Below are 22353 nucleotides of genomic sequence, written 5' to 3'. Positions count from 1 at the left end.
CCCCCCCTTAGTTATACACTCTGAGAGACATTAGCTTCCACCATCCAGCCTGGATCTGCTGAAATCTGCAGCTCAAGGCCTGGGTTAGTCGAACGAATCAGACTCCAACATTGCTCCATTTCACATCTGCTTATGTTCAACATGTATCATTATCTCTTCATTCTCCATATTGAGCGTACGGCTTTAATGCGTGCCACGTGATACGAACTGGTGCAAAACATTTTCTCAATTATAAATTACAAGAAGCCAAAACCGATCGCTGCTTACGTTCAAGAGACGTTACATGAAAGAGCGCGTGACTCTTTCAGAAAATAAAACGCTGCAGGTGTAATGTTGAGAACACAAATCACTTCAGAGCTTCCCGTCACCAGCCTTCCTATTATTATGTTTACTCAAGCACAGTTTTTTTGACCTGGTAAATATGAAGCGAAGCCTGCCCGTCACACTCGTGTGCATGATATCAAAATAAAACCGCATTTACATCTCATTTTGTAACGGCAACTTGAAGGTAACAGCACCAAGATACGCACGTTTAACCCTTTAATGCCGAGCGCAACGCAGATAACACGTTTGCGCATGACCGTAACTATGCAACGGTTTGTGCTATCGGAGAAATTATAACAGTTTCTGAAAGCTGAGTAGTTGCAGGTCAAAGCCACTGGGTGGTTATTGTGATACTTTCACACCCGCTGTTGCAGGAAGCAACATGTTTTTGGACACTGAGACAAAAACCCAAACAAATGTTATTTTAAATAGGTTTTACACTGTTCAAATTTGAATCTGGTGTTCGTGTACAACTACAGTATTAACTTTTTGTTTTTAGTCATTTCAAATTGTTAATAGACTATTTTAACATAGTTTTAACATAGTTAAAATATTTGTAAATAACTGCCAGATATTGAAAGTTATTCTGGAAAAATGGGCCAAAGCACATTTTCTGTCCCTTTTATGGTTAAAATAAGCAGAAAAGTCCAGACAGACATTTTGAGGCTTAGGTGGTAAAGGGTTATTTTAATTATTAGGGTGTTATTTTGAATTCAAAACATTGAAAGACGTATCAAAACCTAAATCACACAAATAACCTTGATGAATGAAAAACTTTGGCTGAAATATCTTTACTGGACTCAATATCACAGAGAAAAAAATTCCCTTATGTGTTTTCTTCTGCACTCGTACTTCACAACAGACTATCGATTCATTTGTACAGCCAGAGTAATTAGTGTAGAATCTTACCTAAGCATTTGTAAGGCACCACAATGTGGGCGTGGCCTTTGCACACCTTCTTCTCCTTCTTGCACCAGTTCTCAATACGGATTGGCTGATTGGCCTCCACCACGTTTGTAATCTGGAGCTCGGGATACATCTGCGGGCAGAAGAAGAAGAAGGAGAAGGAAGTGTATATTAGATGATGATAAAATCATCTTCTTCTGTCACCGCACCGACTGTGCGTGTGTGTGCAGGAGGCAGGAGGTTGCGATGAGTGGGATCCTTTAATCCGTGCTTTATTCTCCCGAGATGCCATCTGCTCGACCGTGAAAGAGCACGCGTTTTCCTATCCCCAAAATGCCATTAAAATGTCATCAATAAATGTAAGTGAAGCTTGAAGAGAGCGCAGTTTGAAAATGCACTGCCGCGACTTCTTCCTCTTGGACAGCTGTATAATAAAATGCGACAGTAAAAACCAGCGGCCTGACGTGTTTAGAGACACAAAAGGAGGAACAAGCGAACACGGGCGGGAATATCCATGTTGAGGATAAAATAAATGTGTCCTTAATTATACAGACGGACACAAAGAAACTAAAGGCTCTGCTGATTGAAGTGCCACCGACCCTGAGAATAATGACTGTATTTCAGCAGCAGCAGCAGCAGCTCAATAGCCTCTCTACTGATGAATTACAGTGGAATTACAAACTGACTTTCTCCATCTTTTTTTATCACATTCAACCTCAGGATATCACAGCTCTATTCCATAGCACACGTTTACATTTGTTTCTATTGTTTTTATATCAGTCCAATCAGTAGGACGAGACGATACGCAACAACAATAATAACTGTGATACATATTTTTCTTCACTAGCTATTGGCCTTTTTCCATTTTATAGTTCTAGCACGGCACAGCTCGACTCTACTTGTTTTTTTTGTTGTTTTGCTTTTCCATTAGCGATAGTACCTGGTACCTGGTACTTTTTTTAGTACCTGCTCTGGCGAGGTTCCAAGCGAGCTGAGCCGACACTAAAATGTGACGTCAACAGACTGACAGTGTTGTCACTGGAAGAGTCATGAGAGCGACGACCGACACAAGAATCAAACCAAACAATGCCAGTTAAATCCTGAAAACATGCATTAATCTCCAACATTTAGCAAAGGAAACGTCTAAAATCTCAATATTTAACAGAAGAGTTGTGTATTTAGCGACGGTACTGCCGAAAGCGGGTGATCGCGAGCCGAATCACGGCCATATTTCAGTCCGAGTTTGCTGAACTACTCTTTTTAATTAACTGATTCTAATGATTCAGCACACTGAACACAACTGCTTTGCCCGTCACAGTTTGTGTGTTTGTGTCGCGTATAAAACAACATCACGGCAGTTTCGAGGAGGTATGGACTCATGGAAAACAACGTGCCCGATGCCAAACCGAGTAGTCGAGCCGTGCCGTGCTGAGCTTGAGCCATGCTGGAATTGTATAATTAAAAAGCACCATATGTAACAAATGTTCAGTACGTAGGCCTACCAATACAACATTCATGCAGCGTAAAAACAAACTTCCGTACTAATGTGATTTTATTTTCAGACGAAAACTGTCTGTTTAAACTCTTGTGACCCTTCAGGTGAACAGGGCATGTGCGTGCAGGTGTGAACAGAAGGCTGATTTTTCTCCTCTGCAGTTGTTTGCTCAGGTTTTAAAGGTGAAATACTGCAAATGGAAAACAACAATGGCGAAAAAGTGTGTGCAAGGATTTCTGTTATCAGACTGACAAAGGGGTGAAACAGAAACTGTTAATGGGAGTTCTCCCTCACAGCCGATGGTCAAGTCATGGCTGATAAAAAACAATCAGGGAGTGAGTCAAATTAACGGCGTCATTACTTCCAAACGTCTCTGTTTCTGCCAGTCCTGACTAAAATGCATCCCTGGAGTTTTCTACCGGTGTTTTCATACACAAACAGTGTTTTTCTTACTCTAAAATACCAGAATCTGAGTTTGAATGTGTTTTTTTAAACAAAAACATAGTAATATGGACATATGAAATGAAAAAAGCTTGGTTTTTGAACTTTTACTCAGGAACATAGATCAATATTTAAGTATCTGACATGAATTGCTACAGTTATCAATACTGTGATGAGCTAAATCTGGTTTGGTTCACTCATTTTGTGCAGAGAAGACATGCAAATGTTTCATTCCTCTCAAGAAGAAAGTGAATACATTCACTTCTCCTATTTGAAAAAATAGAATTAAATAAATCACTTCATACCATTTACATCATTTCCTGTGCTGTGGTTCATCTTCGAACAGACTTGTAGTTGAAAAGGAAAGTAGAAAACTCCTGCCTGGAACAATGAGACTGAATAGCGACCCAGTCTGAACATCTAAGACTCGTGTGGATGCCATAATGTTATGATAATTTATTAATAATACACTAGATATTCAGTGTACATCTGAAACACAATCTGGTTTTGAATTTTGAATCTCACACCAGGAGACGGGGAAAAAAATGAAAGATGGATGAGCGATACTTTCAAAATACATTGTCACAGAAATCACAGCCACTTCCACTCCCCCCCCCCCCACGGTATCATTGGTTATTGATAAGAAACCACTTTTCCTGCTCCCTGACTTTAATGCATGAATTTGAAACACGGAGACGAGATGTGCGACTGTGCCGTATAGTGACTCACCTCCTGGCAGTACTGCCACACACCCTCTTTGGTTCCTACGCAGCTCTTTGTTCCGGATGGGTCTGGTTCCCAGCGGCCGGTCTGGATGTTCACGTGCATGTTGAGCTTTCCGCAGAACATCGCCACCTGTGGCTCAGCCACGGCAAACCCTGTGCCCGCATTGGCTGCTAATGCCTGCAGACAGGAAAAGAGAGGGAGAGAGAGAGAAATTGAGGTTAATGCAAATCAATCAGTGCAAATCCCATAAAAGCTGGCTGACAGACTTGAGACACTGTCTGCACCACTCACTGCTCTCATGAGCAATGTTATGAGCCCGGGCACAGAGCCGCGCTTCTCTGAAGAGTCAGTGAAGCAGGTTCTGCTCGTGTGCTGCAAGGGCAGACTGTACAAGACGTGATGGAGCAACATCATCAGCACTGCCTGTCAACACTTGGCTGCTGCAGTGCTGAGAGAGCAGAGGGGTTCAGACAGAAGACGAATTACATTCACCTCGGGAATGTTTGGCTAGGTTGATGGTCAAACAAGTAGGGGTTTGATTGGATTTGTGCACACGTTTTTTTCTTGCTGTGATGCAAGAAAAATGTAGTGTGAGTGACCGAGAGGCTGCACACAGAGAAAGGGAGAGAGAGAGCAGGAGAGAAGAAAGAGAAAACTGCAGTCCGTCATGCCTCACAAACCAGGACATTCCTAGCTTTGCTTATTCTGAACTCCTGGGACGAAAAATCTTTCCAGAAAGACTGGATCATTTACTCTTTGATGTAAACAGGAATGGCCGTGCGTCAAACACCACCTGAGCTGCTCGGACTCAAACGTCTGCACATTTGATTTAATGGAAATGTGCGTTCTCAAGACAGCGTTTGCTCTCTCCCGTCTTTGTTTACCTCGTGGCCCTTTGAACAGTAAAAGGAAATCTGCTATCTTTCTCCCACTGTTGTCCTTCCTGTCGCCGTTTACTGAACACACAGGAAGTAGCAACACCCAGTCTGCCCATCCTTCACTCAAAATACCTCAACCTCACCGAGTGCAGAGAATAGGCACCAACTGTCCCAAACTACTGTGTAATCAGCTTCCCCATGATTGCCTTTAAACCGGCTGCCTCACTTAACTCATCAACGCCTCGCCGAGAAGGTAAATCACAAACGGCTAACATTTGCCCAATGCTACGGGTAGTCACAGCACGACAGAGTCTAATGAAGGTGATGTAGCACTGCGTGCCACACCAGGGCGCCTCCGGAGAGGAAGTGGAGTGGAAACTAACCCCTCTTGATTGTCATAATGTCATCAGGCTGAGTAAACAGGCACGGGCCCTAGAGAGTGAGCAGGGGATTGAGTTGGGGCCGTTGGGCTCACAGAATGGGCGGAAGTGTCCTCTGCAGCATCAGCCCAAGGAGAAACCGACTACAGACGGAGACTGGACTAGTAACGGTGTGTGGGAGATAAAGCGCTCGGTCCGATTCTGCAACAGGACTAACAACAACAAGAGTACAGCGAGGACAAAACAAGTGCTGCGTAATCACCAGTTGGCTGCCGTGGTGTGCGATGAGCTGCAGAGTCTGCAGAGTCTGCATACACACACATATGGATGCAAACAATCAGTCGCACAAGCACACACACACAAAAAAAGAGACACAGACAGACATCGACACATGTGTTCACCCATGTAGATGAGCAAAACACACTCTGGCCTGTCGTGATCTTGTCCTGAAGGCACAAAAGCCTCATTTCCCCTCCTTCCTCGCTCCACTCCTCCCTCTCTGCACCACCACAGGCTCCTTTGCTCTCCTCCCTCCCATTCCTTTGTCAGATTTGGCTTCGCGTGTGTGAGAGAGGCAGCAGAGAGTCGGGGCACATTGTGCTGCATTCCATTTACATGTGAAGTCGGAGCTGGGAGCGACGTCACCGAGTTCCAGTTGAGAAGTCGGAAAACGCAATTTCGGCGGTAGCCGCTGTGAGCAATACCAGTCGGTGATGAAGCCCTACATGGTGTCTTGCGATCACGGACAGAGCAGCAACTGTTAAAAATCAAGCAGTGGTACGTTATGTGTATGACTGATTTACCGTGAAATTAATACAACAGAAGTGCTCGGGTGGAAGCTTGGATTCCTGAGTTTGAGATAAATAAGATTACTCCGACATTCCGTGTTCCGACAACAAACGGAACGCAGCATTAAGGCGGAAGACCACGGGAGCCAGTCAGTACTTTTACCTGAGGTTGTGTTCGACTGAAATTGGACTTTAAAAATGTAATCGAGTTCCTCAAAGATTTGGACTAACATGAAAATGGGAGGTATCAATGTGGAGAAGAAACATATTCTCTGTAAGCTTTAAGACTTAAACATGATGAAGTTAATGGACGTAGAATAGCGCTCAGCATGCTAACAACTCCCTGGCAGTTCAATTTGCTGTCGTCTGTGACAGGTCAGGTCAACCGGAAAAACGCCTAATATTAACAAGCTCACCGGGGTTACACATCGCCACCTATAGCATAGCACAGGTGGACACACTTCATTCATTCACTGAATCAATTCCCTGCTCGAGCGTGTACACGAGGACAAGAACAGCGGTCCATTTAAAGGTTAAGTCACATACTGTGACAGCTTGACCACAGCTTGACACTGTGGTCAAGTGTTGGAACTGTCCCAGCGTCCCCTTTGACTCTGCTCAAACGGTTGCGTCCAACTGCGTCTTTTTACTTCTTCCGCGTCGCAACACCATTAATGGACGCAGAGAGGAGGTGGTTAATACAGCTGCTTTAGACCTGCAGTCACATGTCTTTTTGAAGCCGTGTTAAACTCCTGATCTTTGGCAGAGGAATGCCAAAAAGTGGGATGAGATCAGTTATTTTTGCCGTCCTTCACAGTTTTTGACAATCAAAATGCAATTTGAGCAACATACTGAGTGGTACAGGACTGTACCACTTAGTGAGGACAGGGCTTATGTCTCATCTTTAGTCCCTGTGTCATCACTTCTGTTACCTGACCTGAGACAACTGTCCTTGAGAAGAAAAAAAAAGAAGGAATCAGCTCTGCTGACTCTGGCAACCTTTACTGCAGACACAGGCAACGGTAACATGCAGATCCAAACTCATTCAGGAGAAAACATGTTAATAGAATCCATCTTATTTTGTTTTATTATTATTATTATTATTATTATTATTATTATTATTATTATTAATAATTATATTATTTCTGTCTGGCTGTGACTCAGCCCTGACTAAGACATGAACTGTCACAGTTAATTATATTCATCCATCCATATTATATTCCATCAGTGATTGTGAAACTGAACGAGACGACAGCAAACTCTTAGTAAGAGTAAGTCATATTTTAAGAATCTTTAACGGCCTATAGAGCAGACTAAAGGATGTGTCTATACTCTATAGCTATAGTCCAACTTCAGCTTCACAAAGATTTGTCTCTCTAAATAAACCATGGACCCGCACTGGCAACAAGCGGGCAGTAAACTAATCAACGTGACTGTGCAGTAGACACAGGTTTTTATCAGCTCTGGCTCTGATCGATGGTGATGTGACACTAGGGGTGAACGGGCTTAATTTCTCTCTCTGCTTTAGTTTGGCATTCACAAAGCCGACGCTGCATCTTTCCCAGAGCAAAGTCATGACACGCACCGTCCACCCGCCGTTCACATTTTTGTTGTGGGGATTTTTGCTGATTAAAAAGTGCCATCCCTGAACCATCCCTGGCTGATCATACCATCATACCATAATGTGGAAGTGGGGAAAGGGGAGCGGGTTTACTCTGAAACTGTAATCTGTAATCTGAGACTAGACTAGTTTGCCGATTCATTCTTGGCTTCCTTCTAACTGTGATTCCATGCAGCTCAATTCTTCCTCAAAAGGTCACATGAAACAACCAGACAATTATTTGCGTTTGCAGTTTGTCAGCAGAGGTTTGGGGCAGAACTTTGTGCCAAGTGACTTTTTTTCTTTTATAACTTGTTTACGAGTGGGTTAAACGTAAACAAGCGGCAGATGAAATCAGTAATCCTGGTGTAAATATATAAATAAATAAAAACAGACTCTCAAACTGCTAGTGCTAATTCAGCTCGGGAGAGCTAGAGGATTTATAGGACGTGAAGGTTTGCCTGGATTTCCCCCAAGGTCTCAAATCACATTTTATTGAGAGAGAAAGAGAGAGAGGGAGGGAGAGAGAGAGAGAGATGAGTTATTAATAATATTTTGTGAGAATAGAAAGGGCTATAGATGAAAATTTAAAAAAGGAAGATTTATCTTTTATGATTTATTCAGCATTCATGAATACCTTCCTGTTAGATGGGCAATAAAATGTTGTATGGTTAATGGTATTAAACCCTATTGTGTTGAACTATATTCAAAAGTAAGGACTTTTTTATTAGCTTTATTTTCATTAGCTGATAGACTTAACTTTAGTTTCTCTTGATGAGCTATGGAATTGGTGTCAATTTGAGCAGCGATACACACAAGATATGTCCCCAAAACCTGGTGCCGCTTCTTTTTGGGGGACGCAGTCTTCACCACATGGACTGCAGAGGTCAAACTAAACTGTCTGGACGGACGGACGACAGCTTGTGCTGTCTTTACTGTCAACTAGCAACACAACTGTCGCTGGACAGCGTCCAGGGACACCAACAGTCTTTAGGACAGGTGTTTCATGTTGTATTTTAGGCCCCTTGTGTTTTTCAGCTTCTTAAATGTGAAAGATATTTTCTTGTGGTTGTTACTCCATATAACAAAGAAATCAATTAAAACTGAATAATTTCTGTTTGTGGACAGAACAAGACATTCCAGAACATTATCATTTCCAGGTTAGGTTAACATTTTTCAACATTTCACAGACCAAACAAATGCTGAAAGTAATGATTATTTGCAGCTCTAACCACGATCTTTCGCATTATTCGTCATCGTTAGCTGCTTTTAACTCCTTTCACAACCAGAATTAAAATGCAGCCTCCAGCGGAGGTGGCCCCCGAACTGAGACACAGCTTCAGTTACTGGAAAATTATACTGCCACACCTAACGAATGCAAGTCACCCAGCATCCAGATACTGACTCAGTGTGAGAGGTTATATCATGTGTATGTGTGAACACCTGCTGCTATGTGGAGATTAATCAAGGAAGAGAGGAAGGAGACAAAGGAGGGAGCGAGAGAGGGAGGGAGGGAGTGGAAGTTGGGAAAAAGGGTGAGGCGAGAGGGCTCAGGCAGTGACGGTAAACAGATAACTGCAATGCTGATTGACTTACACCACGGCTTGACATATTGTTCTCAAATTAACGCAGCTCCGTAACGCAATAAAGAGCAGCGTGAGGCGGGCCGTGAATGCAGGAGGGACAGATCTGCCGCCGCAAACGCTTGTCAAGCGCTGTGTGGGCTGAGAATCGTTTTGCTCTTTTTTTCCAAGTTCTGCAGACTCGCAACCAGTCTGTCGCCGCGTCTCCAGCGCGCCTCGAGCAGAACACAAACATGTTTTATTAGCCTGCTCTGTGTGCAGAGCCAAGTTTCACATGAAACAAGCCAAGGCATGATAGTGCTTGTTGTAAAATAACACATGAAAAATCCAGTGCATACACAAACACTCCTATTTTTAAACCGCTTCACAAATAAACGGGTAATTCAAACACACGAGACATAAATCTGCCTTAATTTCTTTTGGGAAGTGTTACCCGGCAACACTTAAAGCAGAAGAGCAATGTAATTTCAAGTTAGAGCAAACGTCTGGATTAAATGATACCATCAATTATTTCCTGGTGCATACCGCACATTTTTACTTTTACTTGTTTTTCCACAGTGTTGTGTTTTTAATTCCTCGCCGCCTGTGACTGACAGTGACAAATGCAGAAAAAGAGGAAACTACAAATCAAAGCAACTCTGACAAACCAAATTCAGGCTTTGCATTAAGTGTGACAGATGGTTCAGCTCGGGCAATATTGGAGTTGGTGAACGCTGTTTTATTTGTTCTGTTCCGGGAGGAAAATAAGCCAGAAAAATAGTTTACTCTCACAAAAAAAAAGGAACGGAAGGAAATTAAGTCGTATAATGTCAGAAATGCTGCGTGTTATGCAGGAAAATAGAGTGCAAATAGAACTAGAACAAAAAAAAGACATTGGACCTGTTCAGGTCAGTTATAACATGACCTTCCACGCAGCAGCAGGGCAGGATCCAAAGAAGCTAATCCGACCCGTGTGTGTGTGTGTGTGTGTGTGTTTGTGTGTGTGTGTGTGGTCTCAGAACAACCAGGGAAGCGTGAACAGCCAAATGAGTGCATGTGTGAGCTCAGGACACACACACTGAGAGGCTGGTGGGAATAAATGATGGCCGTAATATTCACAACACCAGGGTTTACACGGTGGTAATGATCCCCTCACACAAACAAACAGGAACTGCACAGAGCGACAGTTGAAGGGGAACAGGTGAGCGGGTTCCTGTGCTGCATACATGCGCTTCAATCAGCTGCAGTGTCAACAGGTCTATAAACCACGCAGACGGTCTAATTTTGGCGGCGGCGCGGCAAAGCCAGCCTCGCAGTCTCGCTCTTTTAAAAGCCTCTCTAGAATGAGGCACTGGTCGAGACACTGGTGGGTTCCCAGAATGCTTAAGTGTCCATGTGACCCGGTGTAGAAATGCCAGGCATTGTTAAATCCCACTAATCCTTCTCTGTGGTGACTTAATACTTAAAGAAGATAGACAGTGACGAGAAAACCACACACGCACGCACACAAGCAGGTCGACACATATATACGATATGTATGGACATAAAATGAAGATTTCAATTTGTTATTGCGCGCAATAAAAAAGAAAAAGTGTCAATGTGTGTGTGTGTGTGTGGGAGGAAGCAGGGAAATTACCGAGCTGTGCTAAGAGGAGCAAAGCAATTACAGCATTTTTATTTCTTTATTAGCATCTACCATGGCTTTTTAATTATTTTTTATATATATTTTATTAACAGCTCTTAGTATAGCATATGGCGGGTTTATTGTATCTCAAACTAGTTACTCCTGCGGCAACTGGTTTTCCCATGAGGACCATTTCAGCTAGTCATTGATTGAGGTTCGTTGAAGAACCCTTAGATTATGGGTCGGAACCTTCTCCACCTAAATATAATTCATCTGGAGCCGCAAAACCTATTTGACCCAAAAAATGAAGATACAATCATGCAGTTTCTATATATATATAAATATAACTAAGTCTGTTGCATTTGTGAAATTTAAGAAGTACAAAAAAGGAAAACAGTGGACATTTCACAGCTGTTTTTTGTGTCCGTCCATTGTTTGAGGAAAACAATGTTTGTATTTTACATAGTTGGCTAAATTATGTGGATTCAAATGTGCATGTCTTCATTTAAGTGTTGGGAATGGCTTTCCATATTTCAAACACAGGTCTGTTGAGTGTGGGGAGGGTTTTTTTTCTTTTTTTTTTAAAGATCACATTTGACGCAGACGCGGGATGTGGCGCATATTCTTAGTTGACAAAATATTAAAAACCTTCTATTTATCACCTTGATCTCTAAATACGAGGTGTGCACTTTGGAAGACAAAAGATATTTGGATGATTGAAGACACAGAAAGCCACAGGTTGCAGACCCCAATTTCTGAAAATATGAAAGAAAATTAGATGATTGTTTTCTTTCATATTTTCAGAAATTGATTAATAGTAAAAAAAGACCGCATTTTCCAACATTTAACAACATCATTCCCATGAGAACACCAAGGTTTTCTTTAAGAGCAGCCTCCAGGTTAGTCCACAGAGAAACAACAGGGTGAACTTTGGTGTTTGGAAAAGCTGCTTTGCGGCTGCTGCTGCTGCTGCTACAAAGACCATTAGCAAAGGCCATTAAGGCACAGGCTATAATCAGTAAAGCAGACAGCAGTCATTTCATGTCAAGACTGATTTTAAAATAATAATGAGGAATCAGCCACTCGTCAAGTTTTGTTTGTTTTTTCCGACAGTGTGTTCACTCTGAGCGAGAGAAAATGTTTCTCAGAGCTGATCATCAGGACGTTTCCCTGCACAGTTGTTGTTAGTATTATGTAGGGTCAAAATATCCATTTGGTGATATATCGCCGTCCTTCGTTGTGCAATACGATAATCGATAAATTATTCACGTGTTTTGTTGCTGTTGTCTTATTAAGCCAGAGGCAGGAACTGTGGTGCATGCACGCAGGCCATCTTAAATGAGGTCAGACTGAATGTATAACATTCCATATACAATTACAATCAGTACAATTTCAGTCAGGAAAATGTGTTTACATGGATCACACGATTGATTGAGCTCTGGAACAGTTAACTAGATTCTTAGCAACACAACCTAATATTGGTAAAACCAAGTTTCTGAACTGTAATAACTGAATATTGATTTTACCCTACATGACCCAGGTTTGCCTGGTCCCTAATTGATTATGCCGACTCTATGGCTGAGTATTATTTCTGTCAACTACAGGCCATCATAGACAATTTCCTGGTAAGTGGTATCCATCCATTTTCTACCACTTACACGAGGTCGGGTCGCAGGGGTCGCAGCTTGAGCAGAGAAGCCCAGATTTCCCTCTCCCTGGGAATCCCGAGGCGTTCCCAGGCCAGCCGAGAGACATAGTCTCTCCAGTGAGTCCTGGGTCTTCCCCGGTGCCTCCTCCCAGTGGGACATGCTCAGAACACCTCACCAGGGAGGCGTCGAGGAGGCATCCTAACCAGGTGCCCGAGCCACCTCATCTGGCTCCTCTCGATGCGGAGGAGTACCGGCTCTACTCTGAGCCCCATCCCTGGTGACCAAGCTTGTGGTTTAAGGTCATTAAATGTCATACAATACTTGTTCCTCCTATAAATACCTAATAAACGCTGCTACGTGGGGTTGGTGTGATTTATCCTGCTGGTAAAGCCCGTGGGAAGACCCGAGCCTGAGCCAGTGCCACCATCACTACACAAACAGCTCACAGCAACAGACAACAGATGAGAAGGTGGGGGGTAAACTCGGTGACAAAGGGACAGTGACATTTTACTTCTGACCACACACCTCCACCTCCTCCCCCCCTCAGAGAGACAGTAAAAACAGTATAATGAAAAGAAAAGAGGTGTCATGTTCTTAGCCTCTGAATCCAAAGGGCAACCCGTCTCAGCAATGCAAATGAGCCCCTGTCTGTCTGAATAAAATGGCCTCTTTGTCTTCACCATTTGAAGTGTCTCCAGACGACTGGGGAATTGCCCTATGAGCCACTGCTCCCCACCCCACAGTGTGAAAAAAATACTCTCACACTCTGAGGAACAAAGTCTCCGGCCAGTGCCATTTCCTCCAAAGACGACAACGTAAAGCTGTGAAACTCACAGTTCAGCATAATCTCTGTGTGGGCATTCTTCCTCTTCTTCTTCCTAAAAGGGAAACCACACGCACTTTCCACTTCCTCTAATGTCCATGTGTGCTCTCAATAAAAGTATATGCAAAAAAAACAACTTTGTTCTGCTTCACTTTTAAAAGTTTAGAGAGTGGAATATGATGTTGTTTCCACACAGCGGGTCACCTCTGTGTGGCTCATTACACCGCCATCATTCACACCCAGACAGGACAGGATGGGACCGGACAGGAAACTCTTCCTGTCCCACAGTATCACCCCACCATGACCACCAAGATCAACGCCCACACCCGAGGAAACAAAGCCGTGACACGCTCGCGATCGCAGCGGGTTCACGACTCTAAGCCTATTTGTAATCCTTACAGCTCCACCTGTGCTTGACGGAACATGCCTTTGTTAATGAGGCTGTGTGGCGCAGCTCCAGGTGAAGAAGACTGGAAATACTGCTGACACAGCCGTTCGCGTCCGTTATTTCCTTTCATGTCTCAAGCCAAGAAAGATTTAGCAGGAAGGAAAACAAGTTGAGTGAGTGGGGGAGTCTCTTAAAGATTCTGTGAGGATATTTTCACACATTTACTCCCGACACTGGTCCGAGATAATGAATTTGCCTTTAACGACACGTTTTTGCAAGCACAATTTTATGAGACTAAAATTAGTGTATGAGCATGTTTGTTCTTGAAAACCTCAAACTGGAGCCTAACGAGTTGAATGTGCAACTTACGCCTCATTCCCACTGGTCAAAACCTGTTGAATCCCGAGTTTAAACAAGTTTCTCACCAATGGGAATGTGTTTATTTGGCATTTTACTCCCGGGCTCCGAGGTGAAAACACTAATTTCTTCTTTATCTGCACTATTTTTTGCCGCGGTGAAACATTTTCAGTGCAATGCTATGACGTGGTTTCATGTTCCGGTTGTTAGCATTAATTGAAACTGCAACACTAATTCTGCACTTTTTAGGGGCCGGGACCTCGTTCCCAGAATGTAAACAGTGTCCTCCATCTTTGCTAACAGTTACACTAACAGGACCAGGACAATGCAGCGGGAGAATGTCGCACAGTGAGAGAGTGGGCAAGTGTCCTGCCTGTTGCACGCTCGACCCAGGTGCCGCCGATTGTTCCGGAAATGTCCCTGCTGTTGTGAACACATTTTGAGGCACACAATGTGCTCATTATACTACATGCACGTGTGGAAATGTGTGGGCACATGTCTGAAAACGGCTTTATATCTTTACTGTCGTGGCACATTCACGCTGTACAATGCAACTGGATGCAATCTTATCAGTGCTGCATCTGCATATGAACAAATTCAAGATATGGTATATATATATATATATATATATATATATATAAACACATATAGATCTATATATAGAGAGAAAGCGAGAGCTGTAATTCCACACAATAAACACACACACACTGCTGTTTTTCACTGCAAAGATGCTTTAAAACAAGCAGCATTGATTGCTTGTGTAAAACTGATGTTTGTGTTGCACGTACGAAGGTTTACAGCTTCACTGTTTAACATAAGTACGTAAATATATATATATATATATATATATATATATATATTACAATGGAAATAAATATCCCTTTAATCTATACTAAGAAAGTTTTATAAGTAATATTGGCATTTTCTTTGTTTCAATGCGCATGAGAAACTTTCAAGTGAAATGAAACTCAACAGAGTTTTGTATTAACTGCAGCGTAATTGCATCCTGCTCTGTGGTAATCATTTACTTGTGTTAATATTCTGCATAGTCCTAAAACAACTTCACCAACACTTTCCAAGCGGTGCTATGATTAAGCTGCAACTGCATCTCACTGAAGGTCACGCTACAGTCGGCGCGCTCGGCGAACGGAGATGAGCGGAGGCGAGACGTGCTCGCAATTAAGCTCCAGCAAGACGATGTGAAGGCGACTCACTGGCTGCAAGGTAACAGTCGAGGTGATTGAGTGGCGCAGGTCTGCCTGTGTGTCAGGGCGAGATAACGTGGCCTCTCTCCAGCGTACAGCAAACGGACGTGAATAACGACTTGTTCAAATGGCCCGTTGCTATGGAAACTGTCTACAAAAGCATCCCGCCTATTCACATGGAGGAACATTGAGGCTGGGAGGGGAGAAAAAAAAAAAAGGGAGAGGGGGGGAAAAGAGACAAGGGCAAAAGAGAAACAGATAGAAGAAGAAGTGGAGCAGGAGAGAGTGAAGACAGGAGGCATGAAGAACGCTGCGAGATAGATCATCAGAGGCTCGCAGCGACAGAGCAAAAGGAGGGAAAAGATGAGGAGAAATCAGAGGGGGATTTGAGCAGGAAGATGAAGAAGAACAGAACGAGGGAATGAGGCCACATTTGTGAGAGACTGGCATATAAGAGAGAGGGGGAAGACAGCAGGCGTAATAAAGGAGGCTGAGTGAACGGCGCAGAGGTCGACACTTATAATAATAGTCGCTCAGGCCTGTTTGGTGCATTCAGCAACACTCTGTCCTTGTTCGCACATGTAAAAATGACCCTCGGCCACAGATGCACATGCTCATGTTCACTGCCCAGTGTGTGAAGCGGACACTTCCTTGTACTCAGAGACAGAATAAGTCACAGCATGAGGTCTGAGAGGGATCGTGACCAGGAAGGATGGAACTCACCGAAGGTCTTTAGCAGCATGTGGCTGCAGGTTAGTGTCACATGCACTTTTATCCACATTTTACTTTAACACAGTGTCATTTAAAAAAAGAAATGTCCTCAAACACGTGAAACTCCCCCCGAATGACTCTAAACGCACTGTAACGCTGCCACATCAATACACCAAAACAGCTCTCTTTAACACACACTTTGGAAACTTTGATGCAGTTTACGCCACAACTACCAGCAGTGAACGAAAAGCTCCTGTAACATTTACTGTACTTTTATTACATTCAAACATGGCCCTTTTCTGGTTTTTCCAAAAAAAAAGAAAAAGATTTTAAAACATTGGTCAAACTATAAGCCTCAAAACAGACCAAGGGACGTCATCATGTTTTGGACTGACACAGACCGGCCTGCTCAGCTACTTAAAACTTGTCAAAATATTAAAATAATAAATTCACAATGAGGCCGAGGATGTTCGGTATGTCCACACACCCTGTTCAGCAGGCACTTGTTACTTGTTATTTCAGGCCATTCTTTATCTGCACCACACATGCCTCAATTTACTGTTACAATCCAAGAAGAGATGAAAAAAAAAACAAGTGTAGCCACAGAGGGGAAAAAAAAGTAGTGTCTCCTTTGTCAGACTGAAGCATCTGAAGCAGTAAATATTAACTGAGAGACGAAATGTTTGTTTAATTCATGTTTTGCGCTTCAAAGAACAACTTCTATACGTGTTTACAAGCTACAGTTCAGAGTTTGCTGACAGGAAAATACAGGAAATCTCAGTGTAACAAGTGTGGCCCTGACTATCAGCGGGGAGGTTTAGTCGTCCTTTGCGGTCCCTCCACGTTTCTTTTCAAGCATGAAAACTCATCTCTTCCACACTAAAGTAGTTGCCCTGTCACTGCTCCATCGTGTCTCCCACTGCTCGTCCTTTCTCTCCGCTTGTTGTAAATTGCTCTGCCGACAGTGGCATCTCTTCTTAGCTCATATTTTCCGTTTATTTCCCTTACTTGCATCACTTACAGGGTCATTGTGTAATCACAACAATATTCAAGCATTTATGCTGCCTTCCATTTACATCACAACTTGGAACCGGGAGGGATTTCACCTCAGAGTTGACCGAAAGATTTCACACAAGTACAGAGAGAACATAGATGTCACTGAAAATGATTGTTTTTTCATGCTAATCAATGATTTCACCCTTGGCATTGACAAGTTTATAAGTTATCTCCCACGACTTCCGGGTCAAAGACCGGGGAGGAAAACTTTGGTGCGTGCAAAGAACACCAAGTCCGACTACAGTCCAACTAAGCGTATACATGCAGGAGTAATTGGAATATGAATGGCATTATCCAGGTATGTTAGTCCGACTAAGACTAGCTCGATTTTAGTTGGACTAACTCGTTTACGCGACATTAAAGGAATACTTCACCAATTTGCTAGGATTAGCTTTGTATTACTAGAATAGGGGTAGTACTTTTGAAAAATGGTGCTTCCCAACCTGAGTTTCCCCTGAGTTGAGAAATATCTTCATTCTCTTCTTTGTTACGTGCCCACCAGTGACACTTCCCGTCCCGTCCCCCTATGAGTGGCTCTAAAAGGTGCGGAATTAGCGTTTGAAGAACGAAGAATGAAGATATTTCTCGACTCATAGGAAACTGCGGTTGGGAAGCATCATGACCCTATTCCAGTCATACAAAGCTAAATGCAAATCGGTGAAGTATTCCTTTAAGAAAACTTCAGTCTTTTAACATGCATGTAAATAAATAGAATAAGGGGAAATTCCGACTTCAGACTACAACTTGAACACACCATTACATAATCTGTGCATTCATTTTAAGTGCCACTGAAATGCCTGGGCGAAACACCAGGCCAGTCGAAGAGAAACGTGTTAATTAGAGCAGAGGATTTTTGTTATTCCAGTGGCTCGCTGCCTTTTCACTAGGGAGAGGGTGTGTGTGGGTTATTTATAAGCTGCTCTAGCGTGGGGGTCTTGTCCTGCCCTGTCCAGTGTTGCTGGCTCAGTGTGTGTGTGTGTGTATGTGAGGTAGAAATAAACACTAGAACACAAGTGGACACAACACTTCCTTGGCTGAGTCATGATGATGATTAAGCAAAATTCATCGCATGATATTTTGTAAATGAGAGCCAACAGGGGACTTTTATTGGCAAAATAGATGTAATGAAACAAGACACCGTTTCCTCCTTTATAAAGAAATCCTGTCAGACTGATTAAAGAAAGGTTATTACAAGCTCATTTGGTGCTTAATTTATTTTCATTGTCACATTAGGGATTCAAAGCGACGCTGACAAGCGGTGGTGAGCTGTCACACTGGGTCAGCGCCGCAAGTATTCTGATTTTACTGGAGATACAAGCGGATTCAATTTGTCATGCAACAAGATTTTGACCCAAAGAAATGCATCGCGATTTTTTATACGATGTGATCCTGATACGAACAATATGATATGTAAATGTAGATACAGATATTGCAATCCATATTGATTTGTAACAGTTGAGATTCAGTTCGATATTTAATACATTAGTTACATAACTCTTTATTATTATTATTTTATTATACTTTTATTGTGTCGTTTCAAATTGTGATTAGAGCTGCAACTAACGATTATTTTCATAATCGATTAATCTGTCGATTATTTTCTGGATTAATCGATTGGTCCATAAAATCTCAGAAAACCTTAAAAAATATTGATCGTGTTCGTCAAACCTGGAAATGATGATGTTCTCAAATGACTTGTTTTGTCCACAAATCAAAATGATGAACTTTTAATGATGTATTTGTTATCCAGAGCAAAGAAATGCAGAAAATATTCACATTTAAGAAGCTTAAACAATCGGAAATCTTGTATCATGAAAAAAGCTTTGAACCGATTAATCGATGATCAAAATAGTTGCCGATTAATTTAGTAATCGATTAATAATCGATAATTGTTTCAGCTCTAATTGTGATTTCAGTCTGAAAATGTGTCGATGATCCATTGCTGGGACCACATCGCAAGTCTTTGTGGTATGTTTGTGCAACAACTTCTTTTCTTTGTCCAAAATCCACCAAGACAGAGGTGATTTGAACCGATGCAGTGGTTGACTTTTATCACTATTTGATCCCTGAAGTGGATTGACAGCATCTTGGCCTTTAAGAAAGTGCCGCTCAAGTGAATAAATCACAAAATAAACACAGGGTGTGCAATTCTAAAAATGCAAGGCTGAAGTAATGCTAATGGGAGGCTGAACTATAGTGAGTTTAGCGACTGACCTGAATTTCAAATGTGTTGACTTGTTCATAACACATGAGCAGTTTCCTTGGTTACTGAGCTCAAATAGAAAGACAATTAGAAACTTTTTTTTTTGTGATTGCCCCTTGTTTTGTAATGCACAGTTAGATTAATCAATAATATTCTGTGTGGGAGACTTTGATGTTCCTGGGATTTTCATTAGTAAAGTTTAACTGCTTGAGAAAAGCCAAACCAAAGAACACATTAACTCATGCAAAGTGCACCGCATACTTTATTTCCAACGTTCAAAGGGCAGCCAGTCACAAGTAGGAAAAAAATAAGTATCTAGAGCAAATGGCTAAGCCACGCTCTAACATCACAGGATAAAGGTCCTCGTTCCTCCCCATTTAAATCCATTTTTTTCCCCTCACAGTTTTTAGACATTTTCCCAAAGTGTTGTCAATACTCTGTGGTCCCGCCATCTTTCTCTCCGCTGTTATCTGTGACACATCACACGGACAAACAGGACCGCTGCTCAGATGCCTGCTTGTTAACACACACGAGGCTCCTGAAAGCCAACGGCAGGGTGCGAGCTGCACCTTTCATTATTCTGGAACAGGAGAAATGCAGAGCAGGAGCACTATAGGGGAGTAAAGCGCTTTATTTCCCCTACAGCCACGCTTGACACAGATTTCAGACTGCCTGCACCTCACTGGAATATTCGTCCTCCCCCCATTATCACACACAGCCCTGAGGATCATTCACAGACATCGTAATATTATGCTCAGGTTTTTCCAACCAGGATGGATTAAGTAGAAGATACAGAGGAGCCCGGCTGAGGAGCAGTAAAGGGATGCATTTAAAAAAAGAAAGCAAGGGAGACAATTGGTTTTCATTCGGCTTGCCGTGTTCTTTTCGCAGCATATGCTGCCAAATTCAGGGAGAGGTGTGTCAAGTGATAGTGAGGGCTTGACTACAGCTTCCTTGTTAGTCCAATCAACGTCAAGAGATGTTGGGAAAGAAGAGGTGAAGGGGAGCTAAAGGGCGAGCCAATTTACCACTTGGTACATGACAACAGAAAAACAAAACAATTCCTACGGCTAAAAAAACGACTTTTAAAATACAGGTAACATACAGGTTAGTCCATGTGAAATTGTGTGACGTCGCACTGAGACACGCAGATCGTGCTACTACTCCATGTAAACCTTCAGTTTACCACAGAAGAATAAAACAACGACGACAAATACATGGAAAATCTCAGGCTAGTGCTGACAAACCCAGAAAACCAGAAACCGTCTACAACTAACAAGATGACAGGGGGTGTTTTGCGGAGGGAAACAAACTTCCTTTAATAAACCAGTCGAGCTATGGTTGTAGCTTGACTGTGCTGTTCCACTGGTGTAGTCAAGCATGGAAACACACTGATTAAGGCCAAATCCACGCGGAAATGGCACAGAACGAAAAAACAATCTCTTTCTTTACCATTTTTAAAAAGTTCCCCCCCGTTCAGGAAATATCTCCTCTCGTTTGTCTCTATGTGTGGCCCTGTGATGGACTCGCGAGCTGTCCGGGGTGCAGCCCGCCTATCCCCCTATGTCACCTGAGATTGGCACAGCTCCACATGGCTGGATGGATGTGATTTGGTCTCAGACCTGAAAATCACACCTGCTTCTCTCCTGCTTGTAATGGACAGCAATCAGTTGCCATGACGATTGCAGGGAAAGAAATAGAAAAGGGTGCAATTATCTTCTGCCCGGGAGATTTATTAAAGCCCTAATATAGATTGTGCTTCTATCATCAAGTTTCCTCGTAGGCTAAAACATTTGCGAAAAAAAAGCAGAGGGCTATACTTGGAGCTGTTGCTCGCAGAGACACATTACAGCCAGTCAACAGAGAAATAATTGATAAGTGAGCACTGCAGCGATAAACAGATAATTACACCCAGGGTTTTCACCCAGAGCGTGTTGTTTAGTTGCTAAGCTACACAGGTGCATGATTGGATAAATAAGGCGGCGAAGTGTAAAAACTATTTCTTGCAGGAAGAGGATAATTGCTTCTCATTTGGTGGTAATGACTCGAGGACTGTGGTGATTCAGGTCCATTTTCAGGTGGATCTTTTTTTTGCAGCGGCGGGTTCACAGACGCAGGGTGCACTGATGACAGGTCTGAGTGCGTCTGTCTGTACAATCAGCTGTTCTGCCCCTCCTGACGACTAAAAGCTCTCTGCGTGAGCTACCAGTTCAGTCTCCATCTCCCTTCTTTCATCTCTATTCACTTTGGACAACTCAGCGTGTGCTCATCTCCTCCTCTCTGAAACATCTCTCTCTCTTTACCTCTCCACCTGCTTCTCTCTCTCTCTCAGAGCCATGTGAGCTGGCAACCCCTTCAGCCCTTTCTATCCGGGCTTATGTTCCACGTGGCCTAGAGCGGATTACATTCTTGACATCACTGTGCCAGATGTTTATGGCTAAAATAAACACGACAACCAGCCACACCATTAAGACAAACAGTGCCTTCAGCCTTAGCGTGACACCCCATTTATAGTTTAATTTTCCTGTTTAAACAGTAAAGATTCCCTGTTGTCTAATGATCTCATCACCGCTTCATCCCTTCTGTCTTTTGCCTTTCCTTCGGAATCAGAGCTGTTGTCTTCATTACCTCGCTCAAGGGACTAAATTGACTAGCTTTTACTGGTTTTCACTTCATTGCCCCCCCCGGTTGCATTTCCATGCCTGTTCTTCCTCCTGTAGCATCCAGGAGGAAGCTCTCTCTGGTGAACTGGAATGAAGATCAAATAGCCGATAAGCCTCCCACTGTAACGTACACATTAGCATGATTAAATTAGCCGCCGCCCGTGCATTTATTAAAAGGCTCTCAGTGCTCGGTGGGAGGTCTGTTACAGATGCTGCATATGTGCAGTGCATTGCTGCCATGTCTACACCTGACATCACTGAGGCGGGGGGAGTTAATGAGAGGTGCAGGGGGGTATCTCAGATACAGCGCTGGCTTTCATATCGGGGGGGGGGAGGGGGGGATTCAGGTGACGAGATGGAGAGTGAGCCTGTTGAGAGTGATAGCTAGGTGGGAAACGTCAGCGGCAGCTTTGGCAGTGGCTACATGGAAGATTTAGGGCTTAGGTGATTGTTAGACGGGGCTCAGTTTGTTAACCATGGGCCTGTGTTTTCCACAGGCGGCTTTGTGTTGACGCCGACTCTTTTCCCCAATTTGAACTGCACTCTCAGCAGTTTAAAGGAGGAGGATTAGACA

The 22353-nt window shown here is 43.0% G+C and overlaps 1 protein-coding gene across 5 annotated transcripts in view; it reads right to left on the bottom strand.

The window, feature by feature from the left end:
- aplp2 (amyloid beta (A4) precursor-like protein 2) overlaps window positions 1–22353 on the bottom strand; it is a 66064-nt gene that overhangs the window by 31165 nt on the left and 12546 nt on the right. For all 5 annotated transcript variants that reach the window (XM_058633683.1, XM_058633685.1, XM_058633688.1 and 2 more), the window contains exons 2-3: window positions 3896–4069; window positions 1234–1363 (exon numbers count right to left, since the gene is read on the bottom strand). In XM_058633683.1, coding sequence (XP_058489666.1) covers window positions 1234–1363; window positions 3896–4069 — 304 coding nt within the window. The remainder of the gene's footprint in view (window positions 1–1233; window positions 1364–3895; window positions 4070–22353) is intronic.

This window comes from Solea solea, chromosome 7 (assembly GCF_958295425.1).
Source record: "Solea solea chromosome 7, fSolSol10.1, whole genome shotgun sequence".
Lineage (NCBI taxonomy): Eukaryota > Metazoa > Chordata > Actinopteri > Pleuronectiformes > Soleidae > Solea > Solea solea.
The sequence above is the reverse complement of the archived record's forward strand: the minus strand, read 5'-3'. Positions and strand labels throughout refer to the sequence as shown.